Here is a 24,792-nt window from a genome sequence, read left to right as displayed (position 1 = left end):
ATAGCAGATACAAAAGAAATCATCTTCATGATGTTTTGCCGGAGTCCTCATTTACCTCACTCCAAATTACCCAGGAGGAAATGGCCAGTGTGAGTGGATTGTGGGACTTTATTCGAATGTTTCCTGCGCTAAGTTATTCCTTTGTCTGGGCCGAGCTAATAGCAGGGAATGGGATTCAAATAGAGTCAAGCTGCCTCCTGAGATCCCTCAATCCACCGTCGCCATAAAAAAGAGGTCTGAGGCCAGTCTAAATATTTGGTAGTCTTAGCAGGTTCATGTTAAAAGACACACGCACACGCACGGCACACACAAACACACGCGGTGAATGCACAAGCAGGCCGAGGCTGTGAAGTTGAATGGCATAGCTCAAAGCCTTCCTCCCCCTATCCCTGCCTCTTTCTCTCTCTAAACCGCCAAACCATTCTCCCCCTTTCTCCAGCTCAGAGGAATTCATTAACTGCCTCTCCACAGAGACACTATGGAAATCAGGCAGCTACAAAGGCAGAGAGGGAGAGGCAGAGAGGGAGAGAGAGAGAGAGAGGAAAGGGAGGGAGGGGTGGCGATGGTGGTGAATGGGGCTATATTATCCTATTAGATGGTGGATATGTCTCGTTTCCCTCCCCTGTCATGAGAAAAACATTAATTTTAAGTGAGAAACGAGACAGAGGGAGGGAGAGAGTGGCAGAGAGAGAGAGAGAGAGAGAGAGAGAGGGAGAGGGGGAAATGGTGAGGGTCTTTAACATTGCTCTTTTATCGAGCTGAAATGGAGAGTCCCCTGGCTCCATTTACCTTGGCAATGAGGATAGAGCCGCTCTCCATGAATGCCATTTAAAATGCCATGGAGATTAAGCATCCTCTCTCTCTCTCCTCTCCTCTCCTCACCTCTCTCTCTGTTTCTCACACACACACATGCAGCAGCAGCAGCAGCAGTGACGGCGGCGGCAGCGGGACTCGTCATAATATGTGTTTAGGAAAACAGCTTTGAGATTCATGAGTAAAGCCCTCTAGGTGCGAGCGCCGAGGAGGGAAGAGAACGAAGAAAGAGACAGAGAGGACCATCACTTAGCCAGAGTGGGCTTTAAGCTCTGTAATTAAATCATTAGACCCCCTCCCTCCTCTCTCCTCCCACCTCTCCCTCCCTCCCTCCCTCTCTCTCTCTCTCACTCTCTCTCTCTCTCTCAGCTCAGCCAAGCTCATCAGGGGCTCAGAGTGTGAAATGATGAATCTGTATTTATGGGGATGGAGTAATTACACAGCTAACCTCTGAGGAACCCAGGAGGGCCACAGGGCCACCGAGCAGGGTGCACGGTGCTCAACCTCATTAGCACTGCCCAAGTGTGTGTGACAGAGTGTGTGAGAGGATGTGTGTGTGTTCAAAGGAGCAGATTGAAGCGGAGGAGCTGTTTTGATAGTGGAGCCTGTCAATGGAGAAACATCAATCTTGGTCCATTTTTTTTTTTTTTTACAGCTTCCCACATTAAAAAAATATCAGAATTTCTTGCATTCAACGTAGCATTTACCTCTCCAAACACCAGTGACTGACACCCAAGGCCCAGCAGAGGTACAGTAGGGCCATTCTTCTCTGCAAACATCTGTCATTTTCCACTCCACGGCTCCCTCCTCATCTCTGCTATCTCTCTTATCGTCCTCCATCTCTGTCATTACCCTCAGCCCGGCGCTTTATGTGCGCCCTGAAAAAATATGCTCCACTGACTTCCGTCGATAATCACGGACATTCCTCGCGGATCTGGCCAACCGTATCGATGCCTCCCGGCCCATCTGCCGGCCAGGAATGTCCCGGCATTCCCTGCGAATCAGCTGTCAAGGCAAGGAGGAAAACTAACAGGCAAAATATATTTCTGGAGCAGGAATTATTATTATTATTATTATTATTATTATAATTATTATTATTATTATTATGCACACCTGTGAATATTACTAATTTTACGAGCATTCAAATTGGTTGTTAAATAGCATCGTGCTGTCCACGGTGCTCACAACAGCACTGCGCGCACACACACACACACAGACATACAGGTTTCCTTTTCTGTAGGCACAGTAAAGACTAAATCACACACACTCTCTGTCTCTCTCTCTCATACACACACACACACACACACACACACACACACGACCTGGGCTAACCAATGCACTAATCGCCTGCCCCGGGCATAGGAGGAGCTTGGTGCTTAAGTAGGCTGCCAATCAGTCAGTCAGCTCCACATCCAGAAGCTCCCGCGGCCAGACGCACGCATCACTCCGCACTCGAGGTGCCAAACTGCGGCTCTGACACAACTCGGTGGAAGAGGAGAAGTGGAGAAGCTTGACACTTTCTAAAAAAAAAAAAAAAAAAAAAAAACAGAAGAAGAAAAAAGGGGGCATCTTGTGATTTTGACAGCCTCTTCATCCTCTTTTTCGTCTCCTTTCTTGGGAATCCTACTTTTTATTTTATTTTTTTTAAGCTGCATCCTTCTTGCTGTTGTGTGACTTTGGGGGGACATTTACTTGCACGCGTTCTCCGGACATGGCTTTCCCTCAGCTGGGGTACCCCCAGTTCCTCAGCGCCTCCCATGAGGTGTACGGTAGCGAGCGGCCGGCCTCTGCCCGGGAAGGAGGCGCCGAAGGCGGCGTGAGCTCCTCCGCAACCGCCGCGGCCGTCGGCTCTATGCTGGGAATGTACGGGAGCCCATGGGCGGCTCACAACTACAGTGCCTTTCTGCCGTACAGCGGAGCCACAGACCTCGCCCTCATATCCCAGATGGTGAGAGCTGATGCTTGTTTTAAGACTGAAGCCGGTCAGGTGTTAATGGTATGAGTGCTTAGTGCTTTTGACAGGCTGAGCTGTTTCCTTTGCTCTATCAACAAATCACTCACGGTGATTGATACGTTTGAAAATACACACGATTTTGAGAATACTATGTGTTAATTTGTCCAATGTCTTTTAACATCTAGATATTAAAATTCTGAATATTTTAAATTAGATTGGTGAACGAGCACATTTAGCAGAATGCATTGATTTCTGGAGTGTAGAAGTTTTATTTTCGTTTGTTTTCTTTTATGTAAATTATTTAAATCTTGAGGAAATAATTACAACTATTTTAGACTTCATCTGCTGTGTACACCTTTCTCGAAAAATTTAGCAAAATCCTTTATAAATGAAAAAACATAATTTTAAAACACACATTTAGCGCATAATTACTTTTAAAGCGAAATTATATTAACAATCAATATTCCATGTGATTAAAAAGCTTTTCTAGAAAAGGAAATTATTATGTAAAGCTTAAAAAATGTGGCCACGTCTAATTCCTGATTTTCTTGATAGTATTTCATGTCTGTTGAAACTTTCTAAAAACTTTTTTTTTAACTGCAGAAATATGTATTTGAATTTTGATGCCTTGTCTAAACTTGAAGAGGAAATAAGTTTCAAGGCAAATCGCTCAACAAGTTGTCACCAACCTCTTTCTCTTGTAACATCTCAGGGTTCTCAGTACGAGCTGAAGGACAGCCCGGGGTCTCACCCGCCTTCCCTGTCCGTTCACACCGCTCAAGGCTTCTACCCATACGGCCAGTACCCGTACGGGGACCCGTCGAGGGCCAAAACCGCCACCAGGGAGACCACGAGCACCCTGAAGGCCTGGCTGCAGGAGCACCAGAAGAACCCGTATCCCACCAAAGGAGAGAAGATCATGCTTGCTATCATTACGAGGATGACACTCACACAGGTGTGTGGTGTATAGAGATTACTAAAATAATAATAATAATAATTAGCCCATCACTCCAAATTAAAGGCCCAATAGTGGGGACATTTGACCAACAGCACCCACTCAAGCGCACCAAAGGTACCTTTTGGTGGGCATCAGTCTCCAAGCATCAGAATAATAACTGATTATAAATCAGTCAGATGATTAATAGGTTCTTTTTAAATGTCATTTTTAAAAGTAAAGTCAAGTAAAATAAAAGATCACTGTTTAATTGCACCTGTTACATTATTATAATCCAGTTGTGTGACTGATTCTTGAATTAAGGTCCACTCAGAGAATAAAAAGTCTCCATAATGATTTGTCTCAAAACTTAATTAATACAAATAACTAATTATTTAAAATGACAGATTAATAGTTATTATTTTTGCGTATTTAATATTTTTCAGTCCGCAGCTTCCGGTCTCGCATCTTAAAATCAAAGCAGCTGATTAATAATGGGTAAAAATATATAAATTCTTTGTTTGTTTTTCTTAGGTGTCGACGTGGTTCGCAAACGCCCGCAGACGCCTCAAGAAGGAGAACAAGGTAACTTGGGGCCGCAGCGCCGAGGACCGAGACGGCCGCATCTTCAGCAGCGACAACGAGGACGAGCCGGGCAAGAACGGCAGCGACGACGAGGAGGAAGAGGAGGAAATTGATTTGGAAACTGTCGATATCGAGAGGCCAGACGAGCAACGAGCAGGGGAGCAGGGCTCCGGGAAGTTAGACGGGGACAGAGAGGCAGGTCTAGCAGTCAGAGAGCAGGCCTCTGAGTCCAAGAGCTCGGAGAGCAGCAGGACGCTTTCTGTGGAGGCCCTCAGAGGAGTAGAGCCGGGCGTTTCTCTCAGTAAATCGCCTGGTGGCGTCAAACTCGCAGTGGATCATTCACCCAGCAGACAGGAATGCCAGAGACCGCCGCAGAGCAAACCCAAAATCTGGTCCTTGGCTGAGACCGCCACGGCCCCCGACAGCTCTCACAAATCTGCCCCAGCGGCCCATGCGCACCACGCGGCTTTGGCCTCCGCCGGACACCCAGCCTTACTCCCGGGACATGGAATATATACATGCCAGATTGGCAAGCTGCACAACTGGGCCAACGCAGCTTTTCTCAATGCCAACTCTCTTTTGAACATGAGATCGCTGCTCGGAGGGGCGCCGGCCGGACACCTGCCTCTCCACGGCGCGGTGCCGGCTGGGCGTCGTGACTCGCGGCCGGCGGCGGCTGGCACAGGAACGTCGGGCACGGAGGACGACAGCGATGTAGAGTCGTCAGGAAGCTTCAGTCCAAAAAGAGATGGTATGGACTACATGACAATATATGCAGTTAATCATCTCCCTGACTGGGCCTCAGAGAGTTACTTTGACTCAAGTAGAAAAGATTCAACAAAAGTAATATTCACGGGACAGTTAAAGTTTTATTTGAAAGTGATTATAAAGTTAATTCCAATGAATACATCTTGATTTATTTGGCCTTATTTTTCTTTTTATAGATGAAGAGAGCGACCACAGGCCCGATTCCCTGAAGTCTCCGTTTCAGCTGATCACTGACAGGTAACATTTGAAATCAATTTGGCATTATGACACTATCAGCCTCAATTTCTTTCCACACGTCTTCTGCTAAATGAACCTTAAAGCAGAGGTAAACACTGGTACACCTGACTGGGCAGGAGGCAGACCTCTGCACATAAATCATGCAATTGAGTCCCCACTTTAACGCCTCGTCGGGCAGCAGTCTAATATATCCTCCTCCCCCCCGCGTCCTCCCCCAACAATGAGTTATCGCCACCTATGTCATTTAAATAATCTGCCGTTATTTATTCACGCCCCCTCAGTGAATGAAGCTAATGTATGTCAAAGAAAGCGCTGATAGCAACATCATGAATGAAGTGGAGCGTGAAAAGACATAAAACAATTCACCTGCAGTGATTTCCCCATTTGCATAAACGGACTTTAACATTGTTTTGTGACAAATAATGTGAAAGTGTTACAATTGGTTTATTAGCTTTAAGTAAGTGTGAGGGAAAGCATTGTTTTCAAGAGGGAAAATAAAAAAAATACTGAAAGGTAATAACTAAAAGTAATAAATGACCATCCACCTTTGACCGTTGTTTTCTTTTTGTTCCTCAGACCTCACCACGGGACAGCACCACAGCGAGTTCTGACAACAACATTATGAGAAGACAAGGGAGGGGAAAAAAGAAAGAGAAAAGAAAGGAATAATTTTATTTAACGGAGAACAGTTTATCGAAGGCTATTTTTGACTGGGCGGACCTGTCATAGTATTACTGTTTAGCTTCTTCATGCAAAAGAGATGGTTGTTTTTGTCACAGATTTGCTTGTATCTCTTTTTTATGTCCTATGTTTTCTTCCTCCTCTTCTTCTTCTTCTTCTTCTTCTTCTTCTGCTCTTCTGTTGTGAATGAAAACCTTGGAATTTGTAAATACAGGATATGAATTTGTCTTTAAAGAATATATTTTTTGGGAACTAAATAAATGTCATTATAGTCATTTATTATGGAAGACTCTGCTCTCTGGATTCAGTCAGAGGTGACGCGTGTGGTGTCAAGAAAATTGGGGAAAAACAGGAGGAGACTTCAACTTCCTCGGGAAAGCACCCAAGATTTAATTTTCAGAGAGCGGTTATCTACCTTTTAGTGGTAGATTGAGTTTTTTATGATGTTCATTTACAATATGTCACAAATATGAGATTTATTGTGAACATTATAACTAATGCCTGCATAGAAATTGTCTTTTACTGTCCGTCCACCCTAGAAATGTCATGTGAGGTCACAGAGGATTGCATATAATACATATATGTCATAATTCACTTCCAATTGGCCTTTCCGTCCCTGCGTCTAGTTAGTTTAATGCCCTCCCAACTAGGAGTTCCTTTTTTACAAGAAAAGTCTTGCCTTTATTGAAATCTGCAGCCTCGCCAAAACTTGCAGACTCCTTGGAAGCCACTGCAAACGCTGCGGAAACTGAAATTGAAGATTTCCAGGACCTTGTGAACCTGCGCCTGTGCTTTCAGCCCGGGCCTTCTCGCTTTAATGTCGGATTATACCCCCTCGGTGCCACCGATGCCGCCTCTGAAATATGGATCAGACGGCAGGAAAGGCCAGCAGCCAGTATGGGGGCGGCAGCTCAGGGGGAGGTGGATGGGAGGGGAGAAGTGGGGGGTGGGTTGTGTGTCACTTTGTGGCATCCTTGACGTTCACAGGCCCAAAGACGGGGGGCACAGGGAGAAAGAGAGAGGATGGTGGGGGGTCTAGGGCTGCTAATAGTGAGTGCTTCTCAAAGCTGCACTCCTATGCTTGGTTTAGCAGCATATCATGCGTGCCGCACAATTTGGGGTCCTCTGGCCTCTCGAGGGGCCCTGACAGCCTCAGGTTCATGCACACACAAAATTCAGATGTAATTGCAAATTTAAACACAGGCATTAACTACAGGCTACACTAAAACAATAGAAAAATGTATATCTGCTCTGTTCTGATTCTGATGTGAAGTCGTGATTGCAATAATCTATAAAATACAGCCTGTACAATGTATATGCTGAATCATAGATGGTCAAGTGCTAGAAATCTAGCACAGCAGTTAGAATTATTTTGTCAGGTAAAGTCATATGTTTGCAAATGTGCACAAAATACAAACGTGGCTGCGTTGATTTTGATGCTTTCTGTCACCCGATGCCTAATACCAACAGTTGATGACAGAACTGCGGCGCTCGTTGTGTTTAACTGTGATGTTTTTAGCTAAATCATATGATGCAGTATAAACTAGTGCAGCTGAAACAAACCGTGCACAGTCTAACGATGATTTGAGCATGCATCATGCACTAAAACAAAGAATCAGAGCCACCAGGTTTGCAGCATACAGTCAATGGTTTGCAGACTTGGAGATGTGACTCAGTGCTGCCACCTGACTGTCAGAAAGAGTAGGGCAGGCTTGTGCCACCTGCAACTCTCACTGTATCTGTTTGTTTGTCCTCTCAGGTAAAAATGCAGCTGGTCATTTAAGATTCTGGCATCTATCCAACGGATGTGAAAACCATGTATTTTTAATATGATGGTTTTGATTTTATCTGATAAATTGCGCGTGAGATACATTTGACTAAGTGTTTTATATGTAGCTCTGTTTTTGCACAATATGGAAATAGATGATTTATTAATTTTTTCAGGACAGCAATGATTTTATGCCGATAAAGATTTAAATTATGTTGGATTCAGATGACTTTGTTAAGTGGCTCTAATGCAAATTCCAGTTAAACCTCAATTAGTACAAATAGCACTTTGGATTTTGGATTTGCACAAAAGCCTGAAATGTCTTATATCGTCCAATCTTTATAATGAAAGCTGACATTACAGTCTCTGATGGCAAACTACTGGCAGATTAAATCATTAAATATCTATATAATTGATTTTACATAACGGTTTCATGCACATTTTCTCGAGTGATCAAAATGGAAATCTGATATAAAGGCAGATTTATCATTTCAGCAATGCATGAGGTCATTTCTGATATGTATCGAATTCGTCCATACTCCCATGGACAGCCTTAAAGGAACATTTTAAGAATATTTGAGAATCGGATCACACAAAATCTCCCTTCAACACAACAAGAAAAGTCATTTTTTTGAATTTAGTTTAATTTTATGAAGTGCTAATTAGTGAGCTTTAGTTGTGCTAATAGGCAGGGAAACACACTGCAGCTCTTATTGCTAAAGAACAGGCAGCCGATTGTAGCGTCACAATAATGCTGAAAACTGACTTTAAACCTGTCGTGTGTATATGAGGTGTGGGAAAATTCGTGACCGGTGGTGTTTAGCGTTGCATCGTATTTTTATTCTTATCTGTAATTCTTCCATCTCCTCACCCGTCTGTTCACAGAGAGAGAAAAGGCAGAAAACAAGCAATAGAAAGAGCAAATATAAGTCTAAAGAGAGCAAATGAGAGAGGGAGGGATGATGCGGCGAGCGTTGTCATTGATGTGAGAGCAGCATGGAAGGAAGCCAGACACTTGAGGCCATTTTCACTTCCTCTGCCAGCTCTGACAGGCTGCCATCAGCATTGCTGAGGAGAATATCAACCGCTCATTCGCTTACACACACTTCGCTTTTTCTACACTCCGTCCCAGCCAGATCTCGCTACTGTTCTTCCAAGTGCCCAAACAATATGTTATTCTTTCAGAGCTGGAAATCAGTGAGCTTAGCATGATGGAGCTGAAAACGACATCAAATGGCTGCTTTATCAGTTCCACAGCGTGTCCGGAACATGTTTTTGTTGTGAAAGCGGTGCAAAAAGCGAGCAGATCCAAAACACGATTAGAGTTTTCTGGCGGACGCCGCAGCAAACTTCTTCAGAGTGTGAAGTTTAGGCTTCATGTTGGTTGTTTGTCGCCCAAACTGCCCTGAAACTTTTCAAATGTAGAACTGGTACGTCATCTAAAAAAAGCTAAAAGGGGGGAAAACAACATTCGCTAGTAGTTCTGAATAAGACTGTGGAGTTTTCAGAGTATTATCAGCCCCTCAAACTCTCAGTGTGAACAGAGTCTTTATTGGTGCTTTGGTATTCTGATATAGGCTCTTTGGTGAGTTCTAATCCCCATTAAAGAGGCAGATTATGGAAGGGATTTGGCTTTGATTTGCCTGTCCCACTGCTCTTTTCTGTCAGCATCTCTCTCTCCCTCTACATATATATATCCTTCTCTTGTTTTCTTTCTCTCTGCCTCTCTGTCGTCTTGATGGGATGGTCAGGGACTGAACAATGATTGCCTCCATGTGTCATCCCCCTCACGCTCCCACCCTTTAGCCATCCTCCTGTGATTATAGCCACATGTATGAGGGTCCCCGGTCGCCTGAATAGATTGGTTAAAGGCCCCCAGTGGATGAGAGAGGTCCAAGTCCTGTAGCCTGGCCCTCATGTGCAGGTTTATCCCTTTTCGAGGCACCCGGCATGGGGGTGAACTCCCCGCCAGTCTCCCCCTCCTCCTACTGCGGTTACCCCTCCTACTCTTCTCCGCTCCTCCGCCATGCAGAGATAATCAGGCTTATGTAAAGACGACGTGCTCTTTTGACAGTCATCAGCTCATCAGTGATCCAATCAAGCCCAAATCCGCCATTGTTCGCCCCTCAAAGTGTCTCAAATCCGCTTGTGCAGGAGAGAGGGGCTGTGCTCTTTATCCTGCCAATCACTCCTGACATTCCTGCCACTGTTGCCATGGCCTGGGGTCAAAGGTCGTGAAAACAGAGAGCATGAGCTGACTCGGGGAGAATGGCGAAGCACTAAAGGAGGGACCCACCGCTCAACGGCCCCATTGGTCAGCCAACGCAGGGGGTAAATGTAGACAAGTTAGGACTCTATAGCCCCGCTGAGAGGGCCAGCCGGACAGAAAGAGACATGGGCATGGGAGGAGAAAAAAAGGGGGGATGATGAGGGAGAGAAAAGGGCCAAGGGAAGAGAAAGAGGGCAACAGAGGTGTGTGCAGAGAAAGGGGGGAAAAGAGGGTTAGGGAGGGACAGTGTTTGATTGCCAAATAGGCTTTACAGAGCTTGACCTCGAGAGGCTCGGAGAAGAAAAGGCCTGACACACGGTTAAAACCTCCAGAGAAGCAATAATGAACATGCAGTTAATAATTTTAGAATTTTTAATGGATTATTATTTTTTCTTTTGCACTTAACGTTCTTTACCACCGGAGCTCAAGACCAAAAAAAAAAACCAACAACATGTTTGATCCACGTGTGTGTGCGAACGCTAGCTTCTGAGCTGTAATTTGAAATGGAAATGTACCTCCCATTGCAATGAAGCTAATACATGTCATTGCAGGATAAGCAGGGCACTGGGTTAAATCTGTTGTAATGTTGTCAAAAGAATAATTTTCTGTACCCAATGTATACGTAAGTGAGCAAATGTTTAGCCTGGACAAGATATCATAGGGAATTTACGCCATTCAGTGTTCCTCCATAGAGATTAGCGGAATTAAGCGTTTGCACAAAAGCAAAGTATCAAAACTCATGAGTAATTCAACAAGCACCACAATACTGAGTTTACAGAGTGCTGCTGCTGAGCCTGCGCTTATTGTGGCGTTGCAGCTGCAAGTACGGTACAGACAAATAGCAAACATTGTCACTGCCTTTTAAAGGAGACAAATTTAATATACGGGGAAAATACACACAACAAATACTATGAAAGGGTGGGTGTGATAAGTCTTTTCTCTTGTTGTCTGCCTATTCATGGCAATAATCTGAGGAAAGAAGCAGATTAAGACAGAGGGAGGGTTTGTGGTTGCGTGTTCGCATCGCTGGCTCCTTTCAGCCATTTTGAAACAATGTTTATCCACTGGTTTGTAATAGCACGGCAACTTAGCTTAGTGTACTGCTGCGAGAGTCCGGAGGGAGCTGAGGACTCACTGCGTCTTTGTTCAGCCTCCTTTGAGACACGCTGAAGTATTAGATCGGGGCGGAGAAGCTGCACAAAATTGATGCATATGCGATCTTGGAAATTTGTATGTAAGTTGTGCCTCGGCAGTGATGCAGGGAATGTGAGCTTCAAAATCTTGTTGAGGGTTTATACAGACACTTTTCACACACGAGAGACACTTTTGGGCTTTGGTTTGGGGTTTCAGTGACCAAAAATAACCTTTATGGCATTCAATACCGTTATTGTTTGCCATTAAGCAATCAAATTTCAAGAAACAAGAAAAAAGAAACACAACATTGATTAAAAAAAAACAAAAACAAAAAAACACTTTGTGAATTCCATGGACTTTTATTTATTTTATCGACATGATTTTAGGGAGGCACACAACTTTGCTAATTGCTAATCATTGGGCCACCTCCACGCCAGTGTGTATATAGGTTGAAGTCAAAACTAATCTGGCCCAAACTAAAGCAGAACTGGTCTTCATGAACATCATAAGCAAATGTAGTTTAACAGTTTAATAGCACTAAGCAACTTCGTAGAAACAGCTGTTCCCAATACTAGCTAGCTGTAAAAGAGATTTCGTTTATACGTGAGTACGATCAAAGCAGCAACCTCCGAGGCTGAAAAATGAAGCCAAGCTCCAAAGCTGATGGTCTCCAGCCCAAAAACTGTTACTCTAGTGTAGTCAGTCATAAAAAGCAGTGCAAGAATAGGTGATGCAGCAGCAAACCACAACTACTCACAGCTAGCTACTATGAAGTCATTTGACGACGTCATGTAATCCACTCATCAATCGACTCCTTAGAAAGAGGCAGTTGAAACAACTGTACCAAACACTACTTGTCATTCTAATGACAGCATAATAGACATCTTCCTCTTTGCACAAACAGCGCACATCCAGCGCACACACAGACTGCATAGCAGAATTTCACTGGCAGTCTGCCTAGGCGTCATTTTGCCCACCTCTTTGCCCACTCTTGAATAAGACAGGAGTCAAGATGCCGAGACGCCTCCGGCCAGAGACACCGCACTGAGCCTATTTACCCAGGGCTCATCCATATGTGAAAACCCTTTATTATATTCTTTCTTCAACTCTATATTTCATATGCCATCACAGGTCGCTAACGGTTTGCCCGAGACATTTTCACATTAGCAAGGCATTAGGAGGAATCTGGCACTGAGACAGCCACACTTCAAAACCGCTCTTCTGGAAATCACAAGTGTCGTTATGGAACGTTCATCCATCCTTATATATAGTACATGGTGCCAATATACTGAAAGAAGACACTTGATATTCTAGAAAAATCTGGACTTAAATTGATTTGCATTAGAAATAGGTTAAAATGATCTCATAAGATGGGAATTCTGGCACAGTAAGGTGCAAAATCTTCCCTTGCTGTCTTTCACAATTTGGATAATGATAAATGACTCATGGGTCACATATCTTCACAGTGTAATTACATATGAGACACACACACACACACACACTCTATCATTCTAAAACACTCACACACAAACAGTTGCAGAGATGTGAGTCCTCATTCATTTGCCCGAGTCGTTTAGGGTAATAGAGCTTAATGGAGTGTATTAACCCCGTTCAGCCCCCTCAGATGCGTGTGTGTGTTCATGCACATGCACGGGGAAAGGGGAAACCTGCCAACTATTTATCTGCAAGGGACACACACACTGGGGGAGAAGAGATCTGGTTTCCCGCTGTCACAGATGCTTACCCGCCTCTCCATTAGTGATGTGATTGGAGTGGACATAGAAAACCAACAGCCTTCTTCCCATAGGGGCAATCTGAGGAAATTATTGCCCTGCGTCTCCCGGGGGAACGTCAGCGCTCCAGAAAGAAGCACTTAATCGACTGCTATCACACACAACTTCTCTGTCAACCGCGTGGCATAAGTTTTTGAGCATTTGGATTAATAGCAGGCGTAATAGTGTTTGATGACACGTGATCAGTCGCGGCACGCAGGAAGAAGCTCGAGGGAGCTGCAGGCTCTCTAGATGTGGAATGAGGAGATCAAATTTATTTGTCAGTTATTTGGAAAGTGACAAACAAACGATCACTGGAGAAAGATTGATAGAATAGTTAACATCTTTACTCATTTTCTGTTTGATACAGGGAGAGAATCATAGGAATCTTCATAATCCTTGTTGTCTGGCTTGGTGCAAATATTGTAGCACTGCAAGAAAAATGACACAATTAAAACAAAGGCTGTAAACTCGGCTCTGTGGTACGCTGCTGGTGGTCAAAAAGTCCTGGGAGGTCCGGCCCAGGATGAAATCTGCAACCACACACAATAAGTGTACGCATGCCGACAAGCAGGCCTACTGTGTTGCCTTTGGTGAGTCGCAAAATTGTAGGTGACCTTTTCACCCTGGTCAATAACAACCGCAAGCTGAGCCTACTGCACCCTCAGGCTAACACCAATACCACACACACGCGCACACACACACACACACACACATTGCAGTTCTTCAGGTTGTACTTCTCTAAACCACCAGATGATGGCACCTGAGGTCTAAGCAGTGGCACTGCAGCAGCGGAAACACTGGGGAAAATGAAGCATTGATTCCCTGCTCTTATGGTATCCCCCAATCTATGAAACAAAAGCGCATACACATGTGATTTATAGTTTTCTAGTGTTTGGGAATTTTCTTGGAATTCCAATTTGGCTTATAGGGATTCTTAAATAGGAAAATATAAACAGTTCTTCCCTGTCTTTGGTCTTTTTAACCAGGGAAGTAACTTAAACTACAAATGATTTGTTTCTAGTTGACGTAAATACTATTCTGCAGATCCCAAGCTTTCTTTAACAGCTCGTAACACACTCCTAATTAGTTATTGGGGTTTTGGAACAGTTTGTTCAAAAAAGTTAGGGTTAGGGTTAGGGTTACACCAAATATTTCCTTACTTGGCATAATAACTAATATTTTACAGTATTTTTTTTTTAATAGTAGGTAGCAATGGGAAGGTTTACTACTTACAATTTAAGTAGATTCAAGAGATTCAAGATAATACCCCTGTGCAAACTGTACTACGTTTTAGGTTAAGAAAAAAAGAAAAACTTTAAATTAAAAAAATATGTATTTGCTATTATTGTCGATTACTTTATACAGTCTATATTAGGATCTGTACACCAAACAATAACGGAGCAAATCCAATCTTGAGAAAACCCAAAAATTTGTTATGAGAGCAGAGAAGCACGTGAACGGAAATCGAGGCAGACCAACGTAGATCATAGAGAAATAAACAGAGAGGATCAATGGGAGCGTTAAGGTGGGTTAAAGTGTTTGTTAAAGTCTCTATCGGCCCCTGTGGACCGAGGCTTGCGGAGCTGAATAATGTATGTCGGCTCCCGGTGTAATGAAGTGGAAGTGAAGGGGAGGAATACGGCTGGCCTCCCAGGGCTCAACGCAAACTGTATACACTCTTAAGAGCTGCCTGTAGCCTAAACCTGTCTCCCTCTCTGCTTCTGTCCGTGTCCGCCTCCTTCTTCCATACACACACATGCACTTACACACACGCTGCACGGCGGCTAAGAGGGTTAGCTTGTCTCTGTTCCCGTGTCTTACATCATTGATGAGGAAGGCCTGGGCATTTATAGTATCTTACTCAGAGTTCAACAGCTTCAGATCTTCCATGAGGCTCTTATTAGAGAGGCGCAGGGAAGCGGCAGGCAGGGACAGCATGGCTGCTGCTCAGTGGTCAGACAGGTTGCTCGGCGTTGGCAGCCTTGTTTGTGGATCAGATTGAGCGCGGTTTGCACTTGTACTCGGCCGGTGCCATCGTACTTAACAAGGGGCAGCCGCTGTAGTCTGTGTGTTGCGGTGGAAAAGAAAAGGCTAGATTCTTTCCTCATGATCCATTTATTGCTCGACCTCCTCTTCTCTCTCCCTGAACATCCCTGTTTTTTCTAAAAGAGAAGATGTGCGGCAAAATGTGGAGGAAGTTACCTCATGTTACCTCTGGGTTCACTTGTCTGATGGTAGAGCGCTGTTAGCAGAGGAAGTCTCACATGGAAACATGTTTGACTTTTGACTTTTGTTTCATTTCGCCTCTGAGCGTCTTAAGATTTCTGTTTTAACAAAGGTTCAAAAGGTGTCAGTTTTTGTTCTTATTAGAGTCGTGAATCGTGACTTTTAGTGTCTCTCATGTGTTTGTTGTTGTTGTTGTTGTGTTGCTAGGCATTACGACTTCCAGGACTCATGTCTCTTGAAGTTGCTGAGACACTACATCACTGTTCTTGGCAAAAAAAATAGCGTGGCACACAATGTGACTTTGACGTCATGTTGTTTGAACTGCAATTACAAACAGCCATGTGGGAAAATCTGTTCATGTCAGCCTCCGACTCATTATTCCATGTCAGAAATTTCTGATAATAAGGGCAACAACACACCAAGACGACAATCTGTGAGCGACTGCAACCCTAGTTTTGCAGTGTTTGCCATACAGCGGGAAACAATAGGAGCTCTGTTGGTGGCTTTTAGCCTTATTGAGCATGTTCATTTGGTGGTGGAGCCCATCTGTGAGGTAGCAGAGGTCACTCTGATTGGCTGTTTGTCTTTACAAGCTAGTGCATGAGAAGAGAAACAGAATGACGGACGTCAACAAAGACAGCACACAGAAGACCAGTTTAAATAATAATAATAAAAAAAAAACAGTAGACAAAGCAGTAAGATTCATGAGAGGCCAGCACTGTACAACAGTTTTTTAGCTCTCTCTTGCTTCCCATCTTCTTAGCTAGTCCTATTTTTCTTTTGGTTTTCCTGTTTGAAAGAGAAATACAGACTACTGTACCGCCAACTGCTGCCTGTCACAGACATAGAAGTACACACTCATTAGCTCTGTAGCGAAATCAGGCACAGTGGCATGAGGCGACACATCAGTAAACCTTCATTACCACTAGTTCATTAATGTTAGGTTCGGTGTGCCTAGTCCCAAACTTTAACTGTTAGCAAAATGGCCACAAAGATTCCATTGTTGGTAGTTACATTGGTAGTAAAATCCTTCACTTAATACCACTGATTCATTTAGAGTTTCATTTTAAACGGTCTGTTTGATAAAAAGCTTTAAAACGCCCTGCTTGATGGATATTGTTTACTGACAGAAGTGGGCCAGCCATCTTCCAAGTTCTGTTTTTCTTAACAGAATGCTACACATGGGATTATTTCATAACCATTATAGCGCAAAAACAATAACTCAGGTTGTTGGAAGCATTCTTCCCCAATTCAGGCCTTTCAGCACTTCAGAGCCACTACAGCTTTCTTCAGGGTGAAATATAAAACCAAGATGAGGGCTCAAAAAGCATCTACATGTTAAACAGTGATTAAAATTGCATAGATTTCAGACTTTAGGGTGGAAAATGTTCAAATGCGACGCACCTTGATTGAAAGAACTTGTGATTGGAGTTGTTTGGCCCTGTCTTCCAAACACACTCTGCACTACTTATCTCTCCTCTTCTCACATTAACATGCTTCTATCATTAACCCCCACGCCCCACCTACTGCATAATAGCTGGAGCTGGATGCAGGAAGAGGGGAATAGGAATGTGTTTCCTTTCTTTTTTTTGTGCGGAGCATCTTGAATGAATGATTGATGTAAGGGGAACGAGATCAGAAAGATATAATCACGGTCTAACGAACGCAGAGCCTTAAGAAATACATACTGGAGGAATGCCATAAATTTATAAACAGACCATGTATTAATATATAAGTAGTCCATTGAATATTAAAAAAGAAGGAAATAACCTAATCTATGCACCTCTAAAGCATGGTTTTTATTCATTCTTTGTGAAACAAATGCTTTGGAAGTTAAATCCACACTTGCTGTCTGTTCATCCATCCTTACCTCACAACTTATTTTGCCATAAACTATATGAGACCAAGATTAAACGCAGTCATGTTGATTGTCAGTGGCTAAACAAATTGCCATTTTCTTTGAGTGACATATGTTTTTGTGTGAAGGCGTGCAACGCCAGTGCGGGGAGATAACTTCATTTCCCAGCTTTGAGCACAGATGAGCGAGAGACAGTTAGTCCGTGTTCAGTATATGAGCACCTTTCACGGGACAAATGGAATGTCAATCAAGCACCAGTACACAGATGCGTTCTCCCCGGTGGGGCCCGAGATGCTTTCTGGTGATGCAGCTCTGTTGTTCCAGCCTTACTCTGGGTGCACTGGGAATATTTTTGTCCTTTTACCTCTGCACATCCCCTTGCTCCATTTCAGATCCCCTGACTATTAACGAAGTATACGGCTCCCCAAGTTTGGCTCTTTAGGCTTTCCCTCGACTCCATAGCCACTTCTTCATGTTGGATCTTTGCACGTGAATGTTCATATCCAACTTATTTCTTCTTTCTTTCTATAACTTCTCATTGATTCACTATTTCGCTTTTGTGCTCCCCTTTCCTCTGATTATGTCAGAAAAAATAAGGTGTCTCCAAACCATTATCACTATTTTCTTTAGACATAAAAGACACAATAAAACGGCACAAATATTTAAAATTCATATATTAATCAAAACTTTAACAGTTAAGGAATCTACGAAATGGAGAAAGGTATCAGGTCATGGCTGCTGACAGATGTGAGAGCAGCAATATTTACAACTCGACCTGATATTATCTAACAGTGAATTAGTCATATTGTGTGTTGTCAGTTAGCATTTTGTGGTTTTGGAGAGTTATTTCACTCTGGGCAATCTCAGTTAGTGACTTCCTGCCCCTGTCTTTATCCCTAACCCTAGCCATGTAGAGAGGAGAACAGGGTGGATGGATAAGTCAACAAAACACTGGACATTTGTTTTCCATATAAAAATGTCCTAATTATTATTTTTCTTTAAAGTCACCATTAAACAGCTTAAACCTTGTACTTAATATTGTAACCATTACCATGTTAGTCTCCTATTCTCTGTCTCTCAAACATTTTTTTTTCTAAATAAATACAGCTGAAAATACGTTATGTGTCTTTTAAAGTTGTAGGAAGTTTAAATATATAGTCAGGCTGATATTTATACAGTATGTCATGATATCTCGTTACCCATACGTCAACCTTGTGTCCTATGAATGATTTTTGTGTCCGACTGACGTGCATAGTAAATACATGTGAGAGGAATTGAGATTCTGACCAGACTATACTCTTTTATTGACATAATGAAGCTGAACATATCAGTAAACCGCCAATGACAGTGTACTGTAGAGTGTTGTTTTCCACTAAAATATACAACCTGTGAAAAACATTATCTACTTACAGAAACTACAGCATTATTTAACTGTTTATGCTTAACCCAACAATTCCTCCAGTCTGAATGACCACAGGAATGTTTCCTGAAACAACCCGTGGAAAGAAAAGTAACGAAGACAATGTTCACTTCTGTGATTTTTATTTGATTTCTTTAGATTTTGACTCAATAACATTTAGTTTGTCTAAAGGAAAGAAAATAAAGAGCAGTCATAATTATGTTAAGCACACACTTAAGGTTGTTCAACAGATATTGTAAACACTAATGGTAATGCTGACTATATAATGAGAAAGAAAGTCTTTGGACTTTGTGGCTTTACCAAGTCCAGGGCTGAAGGTAAGAAAAATAAACATGTTGAAAGACCAGTACAAAAAATGGGTTTGGTTTTTATAGCAACCTTACTCATTCATGAAAAGTGTGAGCGGCTGATAGGAAGATGCTGTCACAGGTCAGGTGTCACCGACAAACCTCAAATCCATTCACTTCTTTGGAGTTGGTGATAAATAAATCTGCCACACTGAGATTCTTCACAGGTAGTTTGTCCATCTTTAAGCAGAGTCTGTGGGCTACAGTATCTTCATCTTCTTCTTCTTTTGTAACCACTTGTCCTGTGAAGGGTTACGGGGTGGCTGGAGCCTATCCCAGCTGTCAAAAGCTTACAGCACCTGGTGTTGGGCTACAGTATAAGTACAGTAAGTGCAAAATAATTTTCTCCATTAGTCCTGACATTCTAACCATAGCCAAGATATTAGAATGAAATTAGGTGCTCCTAACTAACCAGATTTGGCTAAGAATACAGAAACATTCAGTCTGGTGTAATACAGAAAAACCTTATGAAGGAGTCAGATGTTTCAGACAGTATGAGCACAGTCAAGTGTCGAGAAATATTATCGTTTTGATGTGACTGTTTCATTGTTATTTTTTTTACAATAAATATCATGGAAAGATTAATCTAGGATGGGAAAACTATTCGCCATTCAACTCCACCTTATTCATTTTCATACAGTCCCTAACTACCTTCTCGTTTCTCTTACCATTACAAATATTTCTTTTCTGCCAGTTTGTCAGGAAGGTATCCAAGTGTGTTGGCACCACAAGCCCCTCTATTACACCTGTCCTGATCGTCCCCTCTTTTAAAAAAAATCAAATCTAAAAGTGAACTGATGGGGGAAAAAAAAAAAAATGTTTCCACTTCGTCGGGGCAGCTTAAGACTTTGTTATTAAAAACATGACAAGCCATTCAGCTGCTAAAGGTGCTTACTCAAGGGAACGCATGGAGTGTTTATTCTTTGATTAATTTGCTTGGAGGAGACCTGAAATCTCCCCACTCATGAATATGTGGGTGACAGCGAGATTTCTCCGTGGTGACAAGTTATCTAAACTACAGGGCAAAACGATTATGCTAATATCAGGTTGTAGTCATCAATCATCTTGTGTCAATGTGGTGTCAACGTATCACACGTCCCTAATCCCCCCTCTGGCCATACCGTGTGTGTATGCGTGTGTATATATATATGTGTGTGTGCGTGTGTGTGTATGAGAAGGTGTGTGTGCGTGTGTGTATTTGGAAAGGAGAATTGATCACATTCTCTTTACGCCTGGGGACTGTTGGGGGGATTGCTCTCGCACCGCGCAGAGCTGTTCTCTTGGATAAGAGCTGAAAGAAAACTGGGAGGGAATTAATTAGGTGAGTTTCTTCATCTTGATATGAACACTGGACTGCACACGCACACACACTCTCTCTCTCTCTCACACACACACACACACAGACACTGAGTCCGAGGTGACGTCAGAGAGACGCGCCTTAAAACCAAAGAGCGCATCACGGAGAGACGCATGGTTTGATCACACACACACGCGCATCACACACAAACTCGCTCTGGATTGTGAGATAGCAAGGGGCTCTCTAGAAGCTGCCGCAGCACAGAGGGTGGGTGAGGCGGAACTGCACTGAAGTCTAGAAGTTACTTTTAAAGCCCGTCAAAGGCGGTGCGTAAAATGAAAGTGGCGCGTAATTATCTGCGCGCCCTCATTTGGACAAGGTGGTAGGTGACATTCAGATGTTAAAACCAGGCAAGTTCTGCGGAAAAACTAACTCTGAACTAGTATCAGAGGTAAGGATCCACGTTTGGCACGGATGCTGTTGGATGCCGCCCCGCGTCTGGGCTCCTGCTTTTGCTTCTTTGATCTTGTTTGAACCATGGCTTACTCTCAACTTGGATACCCCTACTCCGCCACACCACAGGTAATATAAATATTTTCGTCGTCCTTGAAGTTATTCTTATAAATCTGAGCTAATTAAACGAAGGAGAAGACTTGGAATTTGTCAGGAAATATGAATTTATAAGTCAGTTTATTCTCAGTTTGTCTTGTCACAATGTGGAAAAATCAGCCCAGCTTTTTTTTTTGTTTTCTGTGAAGTCATGGCGCATATTTGGGAATATGTCTGCTTTACACACGGGCTACCGTTTTTGAATGTGTGCAATTAATTTTCACAAAGGTGGATAATTAAGTTATTTTTACACATGTCTCCATAGTTCCTGATGACCTCCAGTCCCCTGGCCGGCTGCCTTGAGCCGGGAACTCCTCCGCCCCACTCGGTGCTGCGCTCCCCGGGCCAACAGCTCACCCCTGGCGCTGGCATCGGGGTCTACAGCGGCCCTTATCCAAAGAGCCAAAGCTATTACAACACCTGCTCCAGCGACGCCACAGCTCTCTATTCCAGAGTGAGTGTCTTTACTTTCAGCTCGCTGATGCTTTTAGAATTAATTTAAAAACAAACTATTGAAGTCAGTAAAGACAAGGAGGGAGGGTTAGGAGAACAGGTTGAAATTCCTTTGTAATTTTTGCCTTTAAGGTAAACACAGTCTGGAGCCTAGTCTGCTGAGTGCCACAACATTTCTGAAAAGGAAAAAAAGTTGGAATATTTTTAATCTTGATCAGGCTTTAATGATCTAACTTATTCTTCCATATTTTCAGGGGCCACTAGATCCCAAAGAGGGAGCTGCATCTGCACATGTTGGGACATCTCAGCCTCCTACCTACTATCCTTATGAATATACATTTGGACAATATCCTTATGACAGATATGGGTAAGTCAGTGAGCGCTTTTATTGCCCTTATATTAAAGACAATTTTTTGGAAACAATTATATATAAAGGTCATCATATCATCATATTATAATTGGGACTACTCTGTAGCAGGTTTACAGTGACAGTATTTCCTTTTACGCTCTTGTTAAACTATCACTATAATATTGGGATTTAATCTGTGGCACTAGTACATGTTATACAGATTGTACTTAATGTTATAATATCTTTCATAAAAAAATATTTATAGGATATTATTTTACAGTCAGTAACATTTAAGCATTTGCAAATATCACATGTGAATTTTTGGTATGAACTGTATCATTTTGCTGACCTGGCGCAGATATTCCTGCTCGGATGGCGCGTCGCGTCGTAAAAATGCCACCCGAGAAACCACCAGCACCCTGAAGGCTTGGCTGCAGGAGCACCAGAAGAATCCCTACCCAACTAAGGGGGAGAAGATAATGCTGGCCATCATCACCAGGATGACCCTTACACAGGTGGGGTTTTGTAAATTATTTCACATATGGATGTGTCATCATGTTTTGTTGCATTAAAAAAAGTTTTTCCTCAGTTTACTTTTACCTTTCCTTCTTTTGTCTTCTCTTCATGCTGGGATAATGACCTTCCTTCTCCTATTCGTATAATTTTAGGCTCTGACCTCTGTCTCCTCCCTCATTCAGGTGTCTACATGGTTTGCCAATGCACGCAGGAGACTGAAGAAGGAGAACAAGGTGACGTGGTCACCTCGTGCTTGCAAAAGCTCTGATGACCGAGGCTGTGAGGAAGACAGTGACGAAGCGGAAAAGCCACTTAAATGTGACAAAGACTTTCCTGGTAAGCCTAAATCAATCTGTTGGTAGTTGTTTCCTGGTCTGCTCAGGCTTGTTTGGTCGGCACAGACTCATTGTTGTCTCCATCCCTTCTTATTGCAGATGAACAGTGTGCAGACCTCCAGAGTGATCTTGAGGACTTTGACCTTCTGGAGTCAGACGCTTCTGACTGTGAGGCAAAGCCACAGTTTGTTCCTGAGGACAACAAAGCAAACCCAGAGGTCGTTCATCTCACCCACAACCCTGACCCGCTGCACGGAAAAGAGAGGCTGTCCCCGGACTGCCCCAAACTCACAGCGGTCCAACACCAAAACAACTCCTTCTACCTTAATCCAGAGCTTCGAAGCACAGACACTAAGCCAAAAATTTGGTCCATTGCTCACACTGCCGCGTCTCTGGACTCCAACTTGCAGCCAGAATACCCTCCCTGCATGCTGTCATCCACCGGATCTCCTTCACCAGGCTATCCAACAAATATGGCGCTCACCAAGTCAGACAGGCAACAGGAGTCACCAGTCGCTACGCTCAGAGAGTGGGTGGACGGGGTTTTCCACGGTCCTTCTTTCCAACACTCCAAACCAGCAGAAGTGTGGAAAGGATTAAACGACGCCATGATAGACTGCAGAACGAGCGGACAGTCCTTTGAAATTGCTGCGTCTACATCCTCTTTGTAGTCTACCAGCATGTCAGTGGCGGGACATTCTGACTGCTGGACTTAAAACACAAGTCTCAAAAGTTTTGTTTGTGTGACATGACCAACTGACCGTTTGCTAAGCGCCACCACCCAGTTGCTACATCTGTCAATGTCTCAGTTCTGTTTTTTTTTTTTTTTGATTTTGTTTTTTTAAATAGGCGAAAGCAGCATGGCCCAGCCGATCTTTTAATGTTGACTCATGGAGAATCTTGTTTACATTTGGTCAGACACATGCTGTTGTGTTAAAAGCCTAAAGTTTCATGTACATCACCAGCTGATAATCAGTATAGCCTGTTAGCACGAGGCATGCTAATTATTCCAGCTGAGGTTAGAGCAGTTTCATGCATCCTTACTCTTTTTCTCTTGTATGTTTGGGTTTGAAAATGCTGCGTTCAACATCTGGAGAAATTCAAACACTGCTGTGGCTAGTTACAGTCGCTAAGTTATGACAGGAACGTCTTTATCTGACGGACGGGTTTAGCAAACGGTCAATTTTCAGTGTATGATCGTATTCTGGGAATTTGATATTCTTCAACTCACAGACTCCTATGAACTCCATCAATGATCAGATGTCGGCTCACAACTCCCTTCAGCGAGGTTGTACAGTTCACACAAGAGAAATATACAATATTGTACACTTGCACTATATCCTGCACATGCACACAAAATCACCAAAATAAAAAAGTGTATCCTGTAGCGTGGTTCAAAGTTCTCTGAGTGTGCCCTTACATTAGCCGTTCAATGTTCTGGAACCAATGACTTTATTATATAAACGCTGTTCAGGAGAAGTGGAAGATACCTCTGCCGCTTTGGATGTGTGTGTGTGTGAGAGAGAGAGAGAGAGTGTTTGTGTGCCAGTGTTTGGAGGGAGTGAAAGGGGGAAAGTGGGTGGTATTCAGCCGTGACTAATGGAAACACACAGAGGAGGGTGCTGCTAAATTGTTAAATCGATGCCACTTCCACCTCAGCTCCAGATATAGCTGCAATCAGCGATGCGTCCCTTTTCATTAGGCGGCTTTTGACTTTGTCAACCTGGGACTGCAAGAAAATCCACCACCAGCTAGAATGCTTCATAAAAGCTCTTAAGTTTATTTAAGTGTCACATCTTCATCCACTTTGATGATTTTTATTATTTTTTTCGCATGCAGGAAACAATAAAGCAACATCACTGAAATAAACAAAGAAATGCCTAATTAGACCCAGATGTTTTATTTAATAAAATACATTTCCTTCAACTTTAATTATTAAAGAAAAGTTAGCATATTTAGCCCACAGAACATTTAAACTGACACTTTCTGAAACAAAGCACAACAAGAAACAGTGAGAAGTTGTTTTTTTTTTTCTCCCCCATCTTCCTCCTCCTCCTGTTTTCGATTTAGGAACAGTGATAAAGTATTTATCAGAACAGAGAAGGGATCTGCCTGGGCTTTGTATGGAATTAACCATTTCAGATTAAATAATTCAGGATGAATTCAACCGAGAATTTCATTCTGTTTCTACCTCATAAATAAGTAAGATTTAAGATGATAAATAATGACATCTGACTTCTTATTTCTGTAAAGTTTTCTTTCTTCCCCTCACAGACAGGGTTTTATTGTGGTATAGGCTACAAATATATTGTTCATATTTTTGCACACATTTTTAAATCATTTGATCTAAATGTAATATACTAGAACCAAAACTGTTTGTTTCTTTAAAATAAAATAAAAAATAAATAAATCTTGAGTTAGATTTGACTTCAAAGGAGGAGGTGGTAGCATCATGAAGGACATG

At 42.8% G+C, this 24,792-nt stretch overlaps 2 protein-coding genes across 2 annotated transcripts; both read left to right on the top strand.

Annotated features, from left to right (window-relative positions):
• Positions 1–2,524: 2,524 nt before the first annotated feature.
• On the top strand, positions 2,525–6,199 carry irx1b (iroquois homeobox 1b; the record flags this gene model as incomplete). Its single annotated transcript, XM_084563647.1, has 5 exons — positions 2,525–2,761; positions 3,480–3,722; positions 4,236–5,037; positions 5,231–5,291; positions 5,868–6,199. 5 exons carry the CDS (start codon positions 2,525–2,527, stop codon positions 5,914–5,916), a joined length of 1,392 nt encoding a protein of 463 aa, XP_084419773.1. The 3' UTR covers positions 5,917–6,199.
• A 14,045-nt stretch (positions 6,200–20,244) lies between these two features.
• Positions 20,245–24,537, top strand: irx4b (iroquois homeobox 4b). Its single transcript, XM_084562805.1, has 6 exons — positions 20,245–20,648; positions 20,941–21,129; positions 21,383–21,495; positions 21,836–21,992; positions 22,176–22,329; positions 22,428–24,537. The coding sequence occupies exons 1-6, from the start codon at positions 20,604–20,606 to the stop codon at positions 22,997–22,999; spliced, it is 1,230 nt and encodes a 409-aa protein (XP_084418931.1). The 5' UTR covers positions 20,245–20,603; the 3' UTR covers positions 23,000–24,537.
• Positions 24,538–24,792: the final 255 nt, after the last annotated feature.

The sequence above is a fragment of the Chelon labrosus genome (assembly GCF_963514085.1).
Source record: "Chelon labrosus genome assembly, chromosome: 16".
Classification (NCBI taxonomy): domain Eukaryota; kingdom Metazoa; phylum Chordata; class Actinopteri; order Mugiliformes; family Mugilidae; genus Chelon; species Chelon labrosus.
The sequence above is the reverse complement of the archived record's forward strand: the minus strand, read 5'-3'. Positions and strand labels throughout refer to the sequence as shown.

Excerpts from the sequence above, each read along its gene's own strand:
- irx4b (XM_084562805.1), top strand. The coding sequence starts at position 20,604 with ATGGCTTACTCTCAACTTGGATACCCCTACTCCGCCACACCACAG. Across the intron at positions 21,993-22,175 it reads CCAGGATGACCCTTACACAG|GTGTCTACATGGTTTGCCAA; the intron begins GTGGGGTTTTGT and ends TCCCTCATTCAG. Across the intron at positions 22,330-22,427 it reads ATGTGACAAAGACTTTCCTG|ATGAACAGTGTGCAGACCTC; the intron begins GTAAGCCTAAAT and ends TTCTTATTGCAG.